The sequence below is a fragment of the Pterocles gutturalis genome, unplaced genomic scaffold (genome assembly GCF_000699245.1).
Source record: "Pterocles gutturalis isolate BGI_N339 unplaced genomic scaffold, ASM69924v1 scaffold29054, whole genome shotgun sequence".
Taxonomy (NCBI): domain Eukaryota; kingdom Metazoa; phylum Chordata; class Aves; order Pterocliformes; family Pteroclidae; genus Pterocles; species Pterocles gutturalis.
The window spans coordinates 34,676-53,304 of NW_010134114.1; the positions used below are offsets into that span (position 1 = coordinate 34,676).

General features: G+C 36.2%; 1 protein-coding gene across 7 annotated transcripts in view; it reads left to right on the forward strand.

The window, feature by feature from the left end:
* The window catches only part of PTBP2 (polypyrimidine tract binding protein 2), a 50,598-nt gene extending 33,522 nt beyond the window's left edge, over window positions 1–17,076 (forward strand). For 2 of the 7 annotated variants that reach the window (XM_010081487.1, XM_010081486.1), the window contains 7 exons: window positions 5,719–5,914; window positions 12,489–12,643; window positions 14,091–14,124; window positions 14,556–14,648; window positions 15,029–15,245; window positions 15,344–15,421; window positions 15,570–17,076. In XM_010081487.1, the coding sequence (XP_010079789.1) occupies window positions 5,719–5,914; window positions 12,489–12,643; window positions 14,091–14,124; window positions 14,556–14,648; window positions 15,029–15,245; window positions 15,344–15,421; window positions 15,570–15,702 (906 nt within the window). In that variant the 3' untranslated portion in view covers window positions 15,703–17,076. Of the gene's footprint in view, window positions 1–5,718; window positions 5,939–6,671; window positions 6,690–10,974; window positions 11,006–12,488; window positions 12,644–14,090; window positions 14,125–14,555; window positions 14,649–15,028; window positions 15,246–15,343; window positions 15,422–15,569 lie in introns of all 7 variants that reach the window. The other 5 variants (XM_010081484.1, XM_010081485.1, XM_010081483.1 and 2 more) reach the window with 5 other exon arrangements.
* The last annotated feature ends 1,553 nt before the right edge of the window (window positions 17,077–18,629 follow it).

Consider the following 18,629-nt stretch of genomic DNA (forward strand, 5'->3'; position numbering starts at 1 on the left):
GATATTGACAGTTATTAATGCCTCGTCTATGGAGGATTAACTGAGACTCATATCTAGCAAATAACAGTCATCTTGACCCAACATGGTTTAAAAATATCAAAAGTCTATCTGAGGGTTTCTGTTACAGTTGGGCAGTTGGTCCTTACTTGGCCCGTAAGTGATTCAGAGTATCTCTACAGAGATTCTCTTGAGGTTTGACACTGCATTGAAGATGTCTTCTTTCTGATTGTTTTGAGTGACAGCTTCAGCATGGGTCTGCACTGGTAGCAGTCTTCAAAAGTTCTCTACTAGGCTACATTGCCCTAAAATCTGTAATAGGAACTTCAGGTAGTTGTTGCCAAAATGGAAAGCAAGGACATCTCCAGGTAGGATATTTAGCTTCAGGGCAATTATGCATGATTACTGCCTTAAGGATTTTCAGGCATCCTAAAGAGCACAGTTTGTGCTCAGAAATGGTTAAGAGTGTTCAGGTAAACAGAAGAGTGCTGGATTCTGTCCATTGTATCAGAAAGCCTAGAAAGTGCAGCGACAGTGTTTTGTGTCCTGGATTTTCCAATTCTGTAGAAATGAATAAGATCTACAACTGGTCCTTCAGTCAAGGACTGCACATTAAAAAAAAAAAAAAAAAACTTATTTTTTGAGAATGGAACTTCTTAGCAACAGAAATTTCTTGTGTCTAATACACTTGTCTCAAAATAAATTAATTCAAGTTCATATCTATAGGATGCACTTGAGACCCATCTCTCCCAAGAGATATTTATCATATGACATTCAGTTACTTTGAGGTACTTATTTGAGCTGGAGTATGTTTTGTAAGAATTACTTTTTTTTTAATGCTTTGAACTGTTATGCCCTTCTAAAGATCTTGTTTCTAGTTCCTCGTGCTTTGGGAAGAGAGAGAGTAGAGACTAAATTTTTTTTTTTTTTTTTTTTTCTTCTCCTTATGAGTTGAGTTTGGAGAGAAGGCAATGCTTTTGTTGTGTTGCCCTTCTCTGCCAGTTTTTTCTCTCCTCTCTAATTTGATTTTTCTTTATCAGACCTTGGTAGATGCTTTCAAGCTATCCTTATCCTGCAAGAGATCTGTTTCCTGTCTTGCATCATCATCTTAGGTGCCTACAGTGCTTGACAAAGAGGGGCAGATACTCTGTTACAACTTGAAGCCATGTGTCTCCAGAAATATCTGCTAGCTAAATCTCTATTTCTGACCTGGGAAATAAAAATATCAAAACATCAAATAATTTTCTGTCTCCCAAACTGTGTTCTTGTTTGTCTTCTAGGTACCGTATGTATATTACCTAAAGAATATTTTAAGTGGCATATCTCTTCCTGATTTTTAGAGGCCTACCTTGACCTCTCCCGTAGGGGGGTTTAATTCCACAGATTCATGGTCTAGACAGGCCTTAAGAGAAGCTCATCCAAGCATATTTCCTATGAATATAGCACTTTTTAAGGAACTCTTCTTTCCCAAGGATTTTTAGGCATCTAGAACCCTGAAAGTAAAAAGAAGAGCAGTGAATTGTATCGATTGCATCCGGAAGCCCTTCAGGTGAGGAAAGCCTGAGAGAAGAAATGATTCTAGAAAATGTTCTTCTTCTGCCTTGGAGCCTGCTGGTGGATTTGAGTCCTAACTGCATGAAGCTGCGTCAATAGAGCTGCATCAGTCTTTCAGGACATTATATTTTGTAACTTTTATTTAAGAGTACTTTTGCCATCTGAGATCACCTTTGCTGCTGTTGTCACTTCCCTCAACATCCACAATAACACTGGGGAAATTAATGATCCTAGTGTCACGAGTCCATGTTGATTAGGTAGAAATTCTTACTGTCCTTTTGTGAAAAGCTCGAGTGTTGTTGATTAGATCAGCAACAGGAGAAAATACTGTTTTTTTAACTTGTTCTTTTTTTTTTTTTTTTTTTTTAATTTGAACAGTCTCTTGTCTCACCTCTTAATCTATGGGGTCTTTCTCAGTCAGCAGTTTTTATCTCTTCATCCTCCTTGCTGCTGTGAGCAAAAAGAGAGGGTGGTCTAACATTATTTTTAAGAAATAGGAGAACACTGTGTTCTGGGGTACAGACCTCCATTTCGTTGCTATTCCCTGTATGGTTATTTTTACTGTCTGTGACAGACAGTGATAGCTCTCTGTTCTGGATCCTTACAACTTCCTAGGCTGTTCCTGCTGTTTTCTGTGTTGTTAGGCCTTGCTTCCTTTTTCTTGCCTTCAGTGAAAGGTGCTGCCTTGAGACACAAGCAGATTTTTGGATTCTTTGTGAACGTAACACCAGTTTTTAAGACCCTTTCTAAATAGTTTGAATGTTTCTGCTGTAGTAGTTGTCTAGGGAATACCAGCTTCATTCCAGACAACTTCACTGTTTTGGAACTTTCACTAGTATTGGGGTTTGTGACTTTCTTTAAAGAAAGTGAGCAAACCAGAAATACTGTCACAGCTGATGTAGAACCATGCAGCATACTTAGTTATTAGGAGTCATCTTTGTTTGGTATGGGGGGTTTTTTTGTTTGTTTGTGGTTGTGTTTTTTCCCCCCTCCCGAAAATAATCTAAGTGGCTATAGAGAAATGTGTGTGCATGATAGTGTGTTTGCCCTGTGGAGTTGAGGTCATTGTGTCAGTTCAGTCATGTGCCTCTCTCCTTGAGTTATGTGTCAGTCTGAATTGAGAAAAGGATTTTTGTTTATTCTTTTACCACTGTTTTCTGTTGGTCTTCTGCATGTTCTTACAAGCCATCTTGTTTGTGTGCTCCTGAATACCACAAAGTATTTTTCAGGAATCTGTCTGCTGTCAAGCTCTTGGCAGAAGGTGAACCAACTCGTCTGAATCATTTTCCCCCTTGGGAAGTACAAGAGGAGGGTCCTTTTCAGTAATAAGGGGGAGGAAGGGAAGGCAGGGACCTGGAAACAATTCAGTATCATTACACTCATAGTATTGCACGATGGCATACATTTTGATACTTTTGTTGTTGAGGCTTAAGTAATAGGTTTGCTGGCTTAGGCAAGATAAAGAATTATACTCACATTTTGTAGAAGGGTCCTGTGATACTTGATCTCCTTGGTTAGGCATGTGTGTGCTGTGGTACTGTGTCACATGCGAATGTATGTACAGATACCTGCTCAAAGAAAGAAGTTTCTTAGCAGTAACTAGAGTTCTTTGAGATTATGTCTGTATGTAAAGTCACCAATAGCATGGCTGCTGTCTTTTTTTTTTTTTTTCCAGGATGTCTGTCTGAGAGGAGCAGAGTTTGAGGGTTTGCTGCACATTCTTTTATAGCTATGTAAGAAGGAGCTCAGGACACACATTCACAGTTGTGACTTTACATGCAAACAGTTAATCTTGAAAAAACCCTTGTTGCTGGTAATCTTTCTTGCATTGTTGGAGGCGTATGATGCTGCTGGTAGAAGTGGGTGGGGCGAGGCTTTTTGATTTTTGATCTGTTGCAAGGAGCCTTTCCCAGAGCATGACTACGGTGCTCATTAAGAGTGCATCTCCTTCCTTTCTGGTTCAGGGTGTTCTTTCAGACTGTTTGTGTCCCAACTAGAAGGGATTTCTGTTGTGGAGTATTCTTTTGTATGTACTTTTGGTTACTTTGAATTTGTCAGAAAGAGGAGTTTTTGCTTTTTTCAGTGTAAGTTTTAGTTACTTACGGCTCTCTTTAAACATTGACTACTGTGGGAAATAACAAACACAGGTATATTTTGGTTTGCTGCTTTTTAAGACTGAAAGACTTTAATCAACTTCACAGCCTTCTGCCAGCCATAAATCAGTGTGTCTGCAGACTCCACACAGAGGTATAATATGAATCTTGATTTTGTTTTAAAGACTAAGAGCTTTGTGTCGTGGTCTTGTCATTTGGACAGAGCTAAATGATACTGCCTTTTGGTCTCAGTTCATACCTAGTTTTCTTCAGTATGTGAACGGGTATTTCAATGATGACAGTGACAACAAGGAAGCTCTGGCTGTGTAAACTGGACCTACCTTTAATCTATATCTTAATAGATTTTTTAGAAGGTAAGAAGTCTTCTAAAAGTGATGACTGATTCTCAGTATATACTTTTTTAGATGTAAGTGTTCAAGTGAGATTCTTTTCCCAAATACCAGCATTAGGTGTCTTGGATTCTACTTTGCCACTGTGCATAGAAGAGCTAGCAAATTCTGTATTCTGTAGTGGTAATGCCCACCACCACCCCAACAGTACAGAATTAATCTTCAGCTTGTTTTCTATGAATCAGGACATGATTTTGCTTTGCCAGTATTGTATAAAGCAGTGTTTAAGCTGAGTTTCAAAGACAGGATTGTCACTCTAATTGCTAAGTATTTCTTGAGACAATGTCTAGATTTTCAGGTTTCTGTACTTTTTTTTTGGTGGCATTTTATTTTCCTATTACTTGGAAGTTCTAATAATACTGACTTACTTATTCTTGTACATTGACTGCTAATGGTGGTAATTCTTTTAAGTGATTTCATGAGCCCTGGAGATGTCAGCTGTGATAACACATTTTGTAGAAAGGGAAAACCTTGCTGGCCCAGACCTAGCAGAGAGTTGTCTGTGGGATGTTCAGTTTCCAGATGCATCACTGTATGAAAATAGCTATGTTGCTTCCATACTCAGCAGGGACACTAGGTTCGTGCAGCGCTTGGCTCCGAATAGCAAGTCCTACCAGAACTTGAATGTGTTGGAAATTGCCTTGCAGATACTATGCAAGAGCTAGCTCAGGTCCAGAAGTGCTCCATTTTAGTTCAACATTAATCAAGAGAAATGAAAGATCTGATTTTTGTATTTGAAAGTGTGAAATATTTGGGTTTTTTCACCATTAATATATAAGGTAGTGTTATATTTAACAAAATGACTTGACTAAATGTATTAATTTTTAAAATGAGCTGTGTCTTCACTAGCATTTCTTAGGAATATAAACCAACTTGGTTACAAAAGGTTCCATTTTTTTAAAAATCTCTCATATTTAGCTGTTAGCACTTCAAGTGAAAGGAAGGTATGTCCAAAATGTAAATAAAATAAAATCCAGGTATATCAATTTGCCTGTCATATAATGAAGATGGACAAAACATATATAATTAGGCCTTTTTAGAGAGTGTTTTCATAGAGTTTCATGTGAATTTCACTGTTAATAGGCATCTTTTTCAGACATACCAATTAATGGTGAAAATAGGATTTTTTTAGAAAAGTGTTAGTAACATTAGGTTAGCAGATAAAGTTGCTTTTCTTTCAGTTTTGGCACTAATTGCCTTTAGTGGGAGAAGGAAAACATGCAGGAACAATGTAAATATTCTGCTTTAACAGATCGCTGTCTAACATGGTATTTAAGTCAACATTTTTATTATTTTTTTTTTCCTCAGGTCAACTTTCCATGTAAAAGAGCACTTGTGTGATTTTTGATTATTTTTTTCTTCGAGAAATTTATTTGGCATTATGTCTGCATTAAAGCTGTACTATGGAATACAAGCTAATTAACTATATTCAACAGGCTAACTTTTGACTGCATTAAAATGTCTCTTGCCGCTTTGCTTTGTAAACAGTTTCTAGGTAAGAGAAATAAGCATCGAGCTTCCTGGAATCATGTTAAGAGAGGTTACTGCATTTTAATCTTAATTGGTTTTAGGCTAGACAGTAAGACGGATAAATACCTATACACTGACCTTGTTTTTTTAAAAAAAATAAGTTGTACAAACAACCTGTATTGTGTATTTTCCAGGCCTTAGATGGTCAAAATATTTATAATGCTTGCTGTACCCTACGGATTGATTTTTCCAAATTGGTGAATTTGAACGTCAAGTACAACAATGATAAAAGCAGGGACTACACTCGTCCTGATCTTCCATCTGGTGATGGACAGCCAGCGCTGGACCCAGCGATTGCTGCAGCATTTGCAAAGGAAACCTCTCTTCTAGGTATGGTTCTGACATTATTCTTTTGTATTCAGGAGTCACTTGATGAAAATGTTTATTAATCTGTCTAACAATTAAAGATCTTAAAGTGCTGTAGTGTATTGTGATCTGAATTGTAGTAACACAATTATATTGTTTTTAGAAGTCCTGCATAAATGAATGATAGAATGCGTGTCAAAATAAGAAATGCACAAAGTATAAGGAGAAGTCAAGTTAGTTCTACTTTTATTCCCAAATCTGTCCTCTCCTCTTCAATATGTGCCTATCAGGTGCTACTGCCCACCTTGCCCAAGTTTGTGACAGAGGCTTAACATGATTTGCGTGTTTCATTCATGCTAATGATTATTTGTAATATCAGATTATGAAAATAACATTTCATTTTTTTCCTTCAATGAAGAAAGATTATGCTCTTTTCTTTAAAATAAAAAAGGTACTAGTCTGTGGTTTCTGTAAACAAAAGGAAAAAATCTGTAGTAGCACTTCTAGTGCTATAGTACATGAGTTCTAATATCCTGTCAACTTTTGTGTTCATTAGAAGTAGACAAAATGCTCTGAGGAAGATACAGATTAATGTATCTTCTGACTACTGGTGAAATAGTGCATGCTTTGGGACAAATTTGTAATTTGTTTTTTTGATTTGTCACAATTAATTGCGTAAATTCCACTCCTGCTTCTGTCAAGTTGCTGTTCTTTGGTGAGAACACCTTTCACTCTTCAGAATTTAATGGTACTCGGTCATAATCTCATGATCTAGTGGAAGGCATCCCTGCCATGGCAGGCAGGCTGGAACTAGATGATCTTTAAGGTCCTTTGGAACCCAAACCATTCTATGATTCTATGACTTCTATAAAACCTGATTTATTCTACTGTGATCATTGTTCTTCCCACTCAGTCTTTTTTCTTTTTTTTTTTTCCTTCATCTTTTCCCTTTTTTCTTCTAAAGAAAATTTATGGACAACATAGATTTTATGCCTTGGTTTTTATACAGGATGGGCCAACCTGGAGTAAGTCAAAGTTAATGTAGTAAAGAGGGGCCTCTACTCTCTGTGTGTTACAGAAGTTAGAAGGCAGTGAACGATGAGAGCCCAGGAAAAGGTGACTATTGTAGCTAAGGCTACTGAAGGCTGCACTATATATGCCCTTTTCTGAAATGAGATGACTTGGAGGATATGTGTCATATCTAGTTGTAAATTCCATAGACACCTATGTCCCAGAGATTTTGGCGTGCTTCACTTCACATCTTCTAGTATGACTTGCAAAGTGGTATATCACTTGTAGCTACAGCAGAAGTTTTAGAAAGAAAAGAAAAAAAAATACCATAAGAATCTAAAGTATCTGAAGAACCCATAGCTAAAGTTTATTTTGTTTTTTTTTGTCTTCTACCTTTCCCTCATTTACAAAATGAAATCTCTTATTTCATGGATGGATAGGGAAGATGGATAAGTGTGAAGAAGTTTGACGCCATGGAGATGAGTGCTGCAGAAATGCCCTTGAGGCAGTTAGTAATTCTTTTGTGATTTTGTGAGCAGATAATGAGTAGAACATAGACATAGGGCTATGGTGTAAGTAGTAACAAAGAAGCTGCTTATTAATATGAGACTCATATTAGGTGTTGTAAAGCAGGGATTTGGAGAGGAGAGAGTTAAATATTCATGATTTATTAAAAAAATGCCAAATACAGCATTACTTATGTAACTAATTCTGACATTTTCCTGAATCCTGAGAAGTTGCTTTGCAGCAACTGCTCATGACCAGTTCTGTGAGCTTGGTATATTGTAACTCTGCATCATCTGTCAAATGGGGATGATCATACAGTCATCTTTTTTGTTGTTGTTTGGGGTTTTTTTCCTAGTTGCCCCTTTTTGTTTGTTTTTTTATGGAATTTGAGCTCTACATCTGAAAAACTGTACAGAAGGCTCCATAATACTGTTTGTGCCTTAGCTATTTGGATAGCTGTCAAAATGGGAATGGTGCTTGTTTCAGTATGGAAGAACAGGGTTCTCATTCTGGCCTGCTTACTGTGCAAAAAGGCACAAAATATAAGTGATATAAATAAGAAAGGACAAAGGATAGAAAAAACTCAAAAGCCTAAATGGACTCTTGTGTCTGCAATCTATAGCTGCATTTTTATTCAAATGCTGAAAAGGAGAAGGGTGAGAACATTTAAAAATTCAGAGAGTTATAAGATGGAGGCTGGCAAACTGTGATGTGTGAAAGACGGCAAAATGATAGCAGCAACCTTCCTCCTGCTTCTTTCTTTTATCTTAATATTGTATTTCCTTTTATTTGCTTTAGAATTCTTGTTTCTGTAATGTCGATAAAGATAACTTCAGAGTCTGCTCAGTCAGTGTCTGCCATGCCGTATTGACAGATGATTCCCAAAGAACATCTTTCTCCATGAAAGAGTAGAGCTCCATTTTGAGCTTAATGTGATAGTCTTCAGGTTCTTCTGCATACTCAGAAAGAATACCATAAGTTGAACCTGTGGCATTCTTGTTAAAATTCTTGCTGTAGCTGTCCTCTTATATGCATATGATGAGATAACTAACAGAAAATGTGGTAAGACTCAGTTCTGACTTTTGCTTATGCTGGATAATTCTACAAATTTGGTGCCTTTTTGTTGTTGGCTTTTTGACAGTGTACTGTAATTCATATGTCAGAAGTGCGGTTTATGTTTAACATAATTTTGTGAGTTGAATTTTAGTGACAAGATATGAGTCTTGTTAGTCTTGGTGTTTAAATCTGCAGTAGTGCCAAACCATTACATTTCTCACTTTCCTTCTGGATGGAATTAACCCTCCTTTTCAGTAAATGTAACTTTGTGATGTAGTGTAGTAACACTTCCAGCTTCCCAAGCTGTGATGCAGAGATTTTAAAACAACCTGCTATCTACTCCAAACCCATTCAGGCTAAGTATGAGGAGCAGGACAATAACAAGTACAAAAATATGGTGGTTACTTGACATAAAGCTACAAAAAAGGTTCATAACAGGACTAGGGACTAAATCCAGTTCTCAGTCGCAGCTATGCATACCTGCATGAAGATAACTGCTCCTGCTGCCTATGGTTTTCACACATATGTTCATCATATATTTTTAGTATAGCTTTAATTTGCCTCTTATTAAGATGGTATTACTAATTTGCATTTCAGAAGTCATGCAAAAAGATACAGTGAGGAGGAATAAATAATGTGATATGCTGTGTTTAAACTTCTTTGAGGAAAAAGACCTCAAAAGGCTAGAAAAAGGTGTATAACATTTGTATGTTTTCTTTAATATTTGGAAAAAGCAAAGCCCTGTTATCTGTAATTGTTGGAAGCTAAAATAAAGCTAGCGACAGTGCTTTCTAATACTGGTTGGTCATGTTGACAAAGTAGCTCACATTTCTAAATAGTTTCAGATAAGTCCTCAAATCTTAAAACAGTGAGTTGCGTGATAACTAATAATACAAGCTGCTCTTATTTTTATTTATTAAAAATTTTTGACTTGCTTAAATTAGAACGGCAAATCAGAGTGCAGCAGAGACCTACAGAACAAGAATTGTGTTTTCTGTGGGTTTGTAATTTGTCTGACCTTTCCAGGAAATGAGGTCTGTGTGTGCTATGTAATTGGTTAGAAATGTATCAATCAAATAGAAGATCCTAGCCTGCATGCATCATTACTCATTCGTCTACTACATCCTCAGCTGTGATGAAATAAGGTGTCAGAAATCTTTGAGACTGTAAATTGGCCATCTTTTCAATGAGTCTTGTTATCTTTTGAAAGAAGGAGAAAATAACTAATGAACAGAATGGGCTGGTTTCAAATGAATTATCAGAAGCAGATGGTTGGGTTTTTTCTTTCTTTTTTTTTTTAACCTCACATATGAAAAGATAGACACATTCTCCCTCACCCCCTCCCCCCAGAAAAAAAAAGTTCCAGGAGATCTTACAGAAAAAACCTTTGAATAAACAGGAATTGTATTATACTGAACCACAACAAACAAAAGGCTTTAAATAAGAACTAGTGATAATGGCAAATACTGATATGTAATAATACTTTAACTCCAGTTTAGTATTTGCTTAATATTACAGCTAGAAATACATTGTGGTTAGGGCTTCCACAGCTTTATCCTGTGCTGTCCTCACTGCCTTTCTTTATTTGCACTTTCCACTAATGCCTTTTCTTAAGATTCTTGCTAATTTAATGTATTTCAAAGGGTAATAATTGAAAATATTTTTGTATGAATGGTGTTGAATTAATCTTTGTTTTTAACTTCTTCAGGGGGACCAAAGAATGTCCTGTAGAAATCATAGAATCGTAGAATGGCCTGGGTTGAAAAGGACCATAGTGATCATCTAGTTTCAACCCCCCTGCCATATGCAGGGCCGCCAACCACTAGACCAGGCTGCTCAGAGCCACATCCAGCCTGGCCTTGAATGCCTCCAGGGATGGGGCATCCACGACCTCCCTGGGCAACCTGTTCCAGTGTGCCACCACCCTTTGGGTGAAAAACTTTCTCCTAATCTCTAACCTAAACCTCCCCTCTCTTAGTTTAAAACCATTCCCCCTTGTCCTATCACTATCCACCCTCGTAAACAGTCGCTCCCCCTCCTGTTTATAGGCGCCTTTCAAGTACTGGAAGGCCGCAATGAGGTCTCCCCGGAGCCTTCTCTTCTCCAAGCTAAAGTCTAATGCTATGAAGTTTTTTGCCTTTTAAAATATGAATTACTCCACTATGCTCTGCCCGGCTGTGGAAAGAGCCACGAAAACTTCATTAGTCATCTTTAGATTCCTTTATTCCTAAAAATGCTGGACTGGCTGAAAGCTTCTAAGGTTAGGGAGAGGTGCCTAGACACTAGAAAATTTGAAATGCTCTAGTATCTTGGCATTTTCTGATACCTAAATGATTGCTATTGACCTAGTATAAAATAAGTTGTTTCCCTTCAGGTGGACATATATCACGCCTTACTGTCATTCTTCCTGTTTCTGTCTGTATGAGCTCTACAGTAGCTGACTGTATTCAAAGCACTCAACTTTTCATTTCCAAATTATTTTTTAGAACAGAACTGGATTTTTTTTAAAGTTGTTTCAGGAGTTTAATTTGATATTCACAGGTTTCACTGTGTTTTACAGTCTAATTTTGGGAATAAACTTCTTCTACCATGGGGGCACTTTCTTTAACTGCATCCTTTATTAATTGTTGTTTTTCTTTACAGCTATATTCTTCAGCTTTAGTCCAAGAACAAAACATGCATCATATTTGTTAGATTTTTGTCTTGCTATTAGTATACATATAGTATTACACTTTCACACAAAATGTATTTTGAGAAACAAAATTGCTACACTTGGACTAGCAGTGGTCCATCTAATTTCATATCCTTTCTCTGACAGCTAGCGTTACTTTTGCTTTCTCTGACGGAAGACTTATCGCAGCCCTCAAAACGGATGGTCATACAGTAGCATACCTGGGGGGAGTGCTTTCCTAACCCCCAAGCAGCTAGTGCTTGGCTTATGTGATGAAGCATATCTCACTTTATTGCCTATTTAATATAGCTGGCTGTTATTTCCATAGACCATCTAATACAGTTGCAAATCTATTAAGTGTTTTTGCAGGGTGGAAGGGAGAAAGCCAAGGTAGAGTTTTTTCTTCTTTTTTATGAATTATGGTCAGTCCCACAAATACCACATATGATGTAGTAACAGATCATACTTGTTGCCTTTTGATTCAAGTAGATTTTCCCTTTATCTTGTAGCATGAGAGGTGACTGCAGTTGTCATTACACAGAACTTTCTGTTCCTCTGGTTTGACCCCTGAATATTAAGCATTCCATATCTTTAATTTCCTGTTTTAGAACACTTACTCTTTTTTTTCCTGTATGGACTTTGACAGGAAATGACCAGAAAATATTTTTCAGTGTTTGATAAGTAATACTGTTAAGCACTACCGCAAAGTAGTGATGGATGTCCTGTTCCCTTTGAGGGGTCATTTGTCCAGCCCAACTTAAAATCTCATTATTTTTTTTATTATTATTTGGTTTTCACAAATTTGTGTAACAAAACATAGAGTTGGAACAAAAATAGAAATCTTTTCTAGGAAATGTAAAAATACAATAAAACTGTAACCTTGCTTACTCCCCCCTTTCCGTCCCCCATGACTAATTCTGGTGTTTTTAGTCTGAAGCATCAAGCTGAAGTGAGGAATGCCTCTCAAAGGGTGATGGAAAATAAGGGTGTAATGATGCAGAGAGCACAACTACTGTTTATTTGTACGGATTTGATCAACATTTACTTTAGACCATTTTTGATAAACTAGACACTTTAAGCATTTTGGAGTACAATGGAAAGAATTCTGGTGCACAGGAATGTTTAGTTGAAAAGAAAGTAATTTTCATGCCTCATTACATCTTTGAAGACCTGATCTGAATGAAAAAAATATTTCACGTTTCTCTTCCTTTAACAACCCATTTCACAACCCTTTGGACGACAGTGGAATGGTCTGCTTTATAGGGTATTGTATGCAACACTTGTGCTGATAGAGGTAGTTTTTTTAAAACGACTTGTGTGTGTTTCGTAAAATATGCTTTATTTTAAAATTAGGGCTTCCTGTTGCAGCTGTTCCAGGAGCTCTGAGTCCTTTGGCTATTCCAAATGCTGCTGCTGCAGCTGCAGCTGCCGCTGCTGGCCGTGTGGGAATGCCTGGAGTTTCAGCTGGTGGCAATACAGTCCTCCTGGTTAGCAATTTAAATGAAGAGGTCAGTGAAACAATTCTACTTTTTTTTTTCCTCTTTAGTCACACTTCATTTGTCAGTATTTAAGTTTCTTTGCATTTGGCCTCTTACATTTGGATTTTAAGCTCAAAGTATTTTTGCTGTTTTTTTTTTTTTTTAATAATCCCCCGAAGTTAATTTTAAAGCCGTTATTATTAAATACTTTTGTTTTCCCAGGTAGCTAACAACTTAAAATGTCCTTTGATAGTCGGCTACCTATTTTTTCTAAGAAAAATGTGGTAACTACTGCATGTTTGACATTTGAATTGAAAGCTTTATTTTTACAAAATAGAAACTATGCTTTCTTTTGCAATTATAATCATGTAAACTAGAATTTCTGTTTCATTTCATCTAATTGTTTGCTGTTTCATTTCATGCTTGTATCTCACATTTTAAGGTCTTAATTTATGTGAACTACTCTTAACACATTTTTCTTTGAAGGTTCTCCCAAAGATCTTGACGAGGCACTCTTCCAGTCTCTCTTAGTAATTTTTTTCTTTGCAGTTACTCATTTGTCTTTAAAATATAATAATTTAAAAAAATGGTTGCAAAGCATTTTCACCTTAACTGTATCTTTCTTGCTAACTCTGATATCTAAAGGGGTTTATTTAGTTTTGCATTTTTACTGTCCTTTACATTTATTTTGATGGCTGTGAAAGCTGGTATGAAATGTGGGAAGTTTGTATCAGTCTAGCTGTTCCATTTTTAACTGGCCTCTGTCACTGTAAATCATTAAGCTTTTTTTTATCATCTGGTACTATTTTGTCATCCACAGTCTTGCATGTTAAAATGTTTCGGGTCGGAGTGCCATTTTGAAAGATTTTTTGCCTGCATTTCATAGCCAGCCATGCTTATGCAGTTGAAGTTCAAAGTTTAAAATTTCTATTGCATGCTTTTTTATTTATTTTCATGTTGAGATGAAATGCTGTAGTTTACTCTTGATATAAATGTACTTTACCCATATTTGTCCTGGGTGACTACATTTTACTCAGTTTTTCTTGTACAGTACATAAACCAACCATTTTCTGACCAAATTCCTGCATTTCCTATGTACTGACCTATATTTTATTTTTTTTTTTGTTCCCCACTTCCTTATTTTTTTTTCTTCTGCATTGCTGTATTCCCTTCCCCATTTCATCCTTTTCCCTTTGTGTTCAACTTCCCCTTCCTTGTCTTTGCCCAAATTCCCATGCCCTTCCCTGTCTTGCCCTTCTCCTCGTCTTTGTCTACGTTCCCTGTCTTCATTCCCTATGTTCATGCTTCTGTGCTTGAACAAAATGTTCCTCGGACCAACTTGCCCCAATTAACCGCCTTGAAACCATGATCCATGACCACCTCACCATTCTGCGGGAACCACCCTTCGTTATGGATGATCTGTTCATCTCCGCATCTCTTCTTGTCTTACGCTGCTTGCTCTTCTCTCCTTCTAAAGATGGTTACGCCCCAAAGTCTGTTTACCCTCTTCGGTATGTTATTGTTAGCACTATACTTTTATTATTGATTTGATTTTATTTTGGTTTTTGGTTTTTTGTTTCACCTTAATTCTTATTTGTAGCTAGCACTTTGGCTTAAAGTTGAATAGTAAATCTTTTGCTATTTTTCTTTTGCTGTTTAAAACTCTCCATAGACACAGATTTTCTTTTAATGCATGCTAATATATTTTGCATGGTCTTTAATTTAATGTCATTCACATAGCTTTGAGGGTTTATCAGAAATTATTCTTTTCAAAATTCACTATTCAAAATCTTTATCTCCTTTATTCATTTGTGAGAGTGTTGAATTTGAGTGAGTGATCTTGTTGCTGTCTGAATGTTCCATTGATATGTCAAAATACGTTACTTAGGTGACTGGCTTTAAAATGAACTTTTTCTTTTGGGTTACCTTTGACTTTGAAAAGGTGTTTATGGTGATGTGCAGCGGGTGAAGATTTTATACAATAAGAAAGACAGTGCTCTTATACAGATGGCTGATGGAAACCAGTCACAGCTGGGTAAGATTAGTTTTCTGTTTATATTCTTATTAGTCTAAGTACTTGAAATTATGCTCTGTAAAATCAGGTGAACTAGGCACGTTTACATTTGTCAGTTTGTCTTGTATCGAGGTTACCCACAAGATCCAAAATTATATTGCATGCACTTGTATCCCAGAAGGTCCGCACAATATCCTAAATGAATTCAAGAGCTGAATCGCATGTGATGGTCTAAATAAAATTAAATACTCATGCGGATCCTGCAGATCTAGTTCTTGATTCCAGTCTTATAGCACACTGACCCTTTGATCTGCTTGGGCGTTTTTTGTGTTTGCTTGTGTGATGTAACGCAGACTATTGAAAAGAAACACTGAATTGAGGAGACTTCTTGTCCTTTTCAGCCATGAGCCATCTTAATGGACAGAAAATGTATGGAAAGATTATTCGTGTTACCCTTTCTAAACATCAGACAGTACAACTACCTCGAGAGGGACTTGATGACCAAGGGCTGACTAAAGATTTTGGTAATTCACCTCTGCATCGCTTCAAGAAACCTGGTTCAAAAAACTTTCAAAATATATTCCCTCCTTCTGCAACACTTCATCTGTCCAATATTCCGTAAGTGTTGGCTGTCAATAAGCCAGTAGTATTAATGTGAATCACAACACTCTGTATTGACTAATAATTTCTTGCTTATGGTTTCTTTCTGTCTGTAGACCATCAGTAGCAGAAGATGATCTACGCACATTGTTTGCTAACACTGGAGGCACTGTGAAAGCATTTAAATTTTTTCAGTAAGTAACTTTTCTGTACATAGCTCTAACAAAAGACTGCCTAAGCACGTTTTTGCAGTATGTCTTAAGGAAAAGTGCATAGAGGATAGCAAACATTAGGAGCAACCCCTGTAGTGTTCAAGTTCCTAATGCCATTATTTTGTTTCAGAAGAGATCACAAGATGGCGCTTCTTCAGATGTCAACAGTAGAAGAAGCTATTCAGGCTTTGATTGATCTTCACAATTACAATCTGGGAGAAAATCACCATCTGAGAGTTTCTTTCTCTAAGTCAACTATTTAAAAACGCAGATTGAAAATGAGAGTGTTTTACATTGTTTGGTGTTGTCACCTATTGACTGTTCAGGAAAGTGGGGACCAGAGTTTGTCTTCTGTTGTTTTTTGGGGGTTTTTTTTTCATGCTGTTATCATTCCTTGGTTGTTTTAAAAAATAAAAAAAATAAAAAATGAAAAGCAGTGATACTAACTGCTGTTGTTCAACTGTTGTTTAGATAAACCATCATTTTGTTGAAAAGATTTCCAACTTAATACCACAGTTTTTCAACTTAGTTGAAGTACGTGCCTTAAAAAGGAAAACTAGTACTGCTGGAATTGCGTAACTAGTAAAAAGCAAATTTGGTTGTCTGGGGCACATTGTTACATGATAGTTTAAATATGCTTAGGCAGGGGTGTGTAAAAAGGTTAAGCTTTTTTTTATTCTGCTTGATAGATTTCTTTATCTGCTGGCTTGTCACTTATTTTTCTTTTTAATTGGATAAGATGCATTATGCTGAAAGAGTAAAATGATGTTATTTGATTTCTGTTACTTTTTGCTTTGCTCTTTTTTTTGAAAAGGCCTTTTGTATTTCATGGTTCTGGTCTAGATTCAGTTATGAATGTAGGCATTAGTTAAAATTAACAAGGTACAGAATATTAATTTCTTAAAGGACAAAAAGTGACTTCTGTGACTTTGAGCCCTACGTGAAAAGCATTGTGGAATCTTAACCTTTTTGTACACACTCTTGTGGGTTGTATCATATAAATGTCAGCACTAAGTAATGTCTTGTTTGTGGCTGAATATTTTTTGTAGATGTTTTTGAAGTTGACATGACTTATGTGCATTTCAATATATATTGCCATCTTTAGTTTGTAATTAAGATATGGAATATGGTTGTGGATTTCTGAGCATGTACAGACTGGTCAAGCTAGTTCAGGTAATGGTGCATGTATTTTTCAATGATGAAGAAAGTTTGCTGCAAGTGCTTGCAGGAGGTTTTGTGGCAGTTTTTTTTCTAAAACTGGCAACCAGGTGGGACCAAAGTTAATGTGCCTTTAGTCTTAATTTACCTTGCATTTTAATATTCAGTTTTAATAAATCTCTTCAAAATATTTTGTATTTAGAAATTGATCTGACTTTACTATAAACATGGCTCAGAATCTACAGATCCAGTTAATTTGAAAGCAGTTCTCTGTCAGTCTGAACTGTTACCTTGATTCTGTTTAAATGACCAATACTTCTTGAAATTGATGTACTTAGTTTCGAGATTCATAGATTCTGTTGTCTATGTAGAAAAAAAAGTCATGTATATTTTCTATTAGTTGAGTTTTTACATCTTTAGAATTGTAAAATTCAGTATAGTTTGAAAGTGGCACAATTAAAAATTAATTTTCTAACAAAGTTGGGAGGTTTGATGGTTGTTTAATTTCATTTTGTGTGTACTCTGCTTACCTCTGTAGCATGCTCAATAAACACTTCTGTAGCTCTGTATTCACCTTTTCTGTCTTTCTCTGCTGCTTTCTATCTCTCCTCTTCTTTGTTTTTCACTTCTACTGTGCTTCTAAATTCATGTTTATTCTCTGCCAGGGTGGGAAAAGCATAATATTAAAAAATATAATGTATGGCTTTTTAGCATAAATCTGATGCTGTGAAAAATACCAGCTCTTTGTTTTCAGATAGTGACCCCTTTGCAGGCATATGTGCATATTATTAAACATTTCCCACCCTGTTATAACTTACCGCTTTAAAGACATAACTTTTATTGTAGTTCCTTAGCTCTTTCTTTCTATCTTTTTAGTTTTTAAGCAGATTTATGCACTAATAGATCTCTCAGGTTTGCCATGCTCTCTTGCTGCAGTTTCATCTTTCATTTTTTTGTGTCTGCTAAAGATTTTCTACTAATCATACAGTATACTCATGGGTTAAAGTAACAGTTTTTAACATTAGATTAGTGGACTATACATATTCCCGACCAGGATATTTCACCTTTTCAGAGACATGGGTTTAAATGAATGTAAAAACAGTTTGGGCACTTTAGTAGTATTTCTTCATATTACTTTGAACTGATTGTGGTGGGTTTTTTTACCCCTCAGTTAGAAACAGGATTAAAACTTCTAGTCAGTCCCCTTTTAAAAGTAACTGTGTGATGCTGAAGCATTACATTGGTAAAAGCTGTCAGTGTTCAATTCGAAGCATTTTTCTGTCACTTCTCCGGTACAACTACTGTAGATTTATTGATGTCAGATTACTTTGTGACCTGATGTTTGTTCTTTGGGTTGGCTTTCAAATCAATAAATAGCTATCAGCTTTTTAAAGGTCATGTTATAACGTAGAGGACTTGCGTTAGTCTTCACTACATTACATAGAACACACTAGGTGTTTACCTGTTTTATCAGAAATACACCCAAGGTATGACTTAAGTTATACTCCAGGTATCACAGTGCTCACCCAATCTGAAATGCTAGTAGAGTCAGATTCATCCATACATGAAACTTGGGAATCAGCATCTTTTTACAACTTGGGCACCGAAACACATTGATGTGACTATCTCCCAATTGACTTGAAGGATCTGACAGAGCTGATCTTTTACATTTTTCATCTATATACTATGGTGTCCCATATTTTTAAAAGTAAAAAAGTATCAGATTTCTTTTTGCATATCAGAATGTGCTTGCATGTTTCAGATAGAAATGTGAATTGAAATTTACCATTCCGTGGGTTCAGCTTGTGATGAACTATTTCCACTCTAAAACATCTGTATCAGATAACATACAGTGATTGCCATATGTATAATTTTGAAATAACTTTGGACATCTGTAGAGCTTGAGTATTTACAAATACAAGGGTTTTGTAAAACTGTAACTTACTCATCTCTTGCCAGGCTTATTTCCTTAAAATGTAGTTTCTGTACTACTTTTCTTGTTTTGAAGAGTTCTGTGGCAAAAACCTCTAGG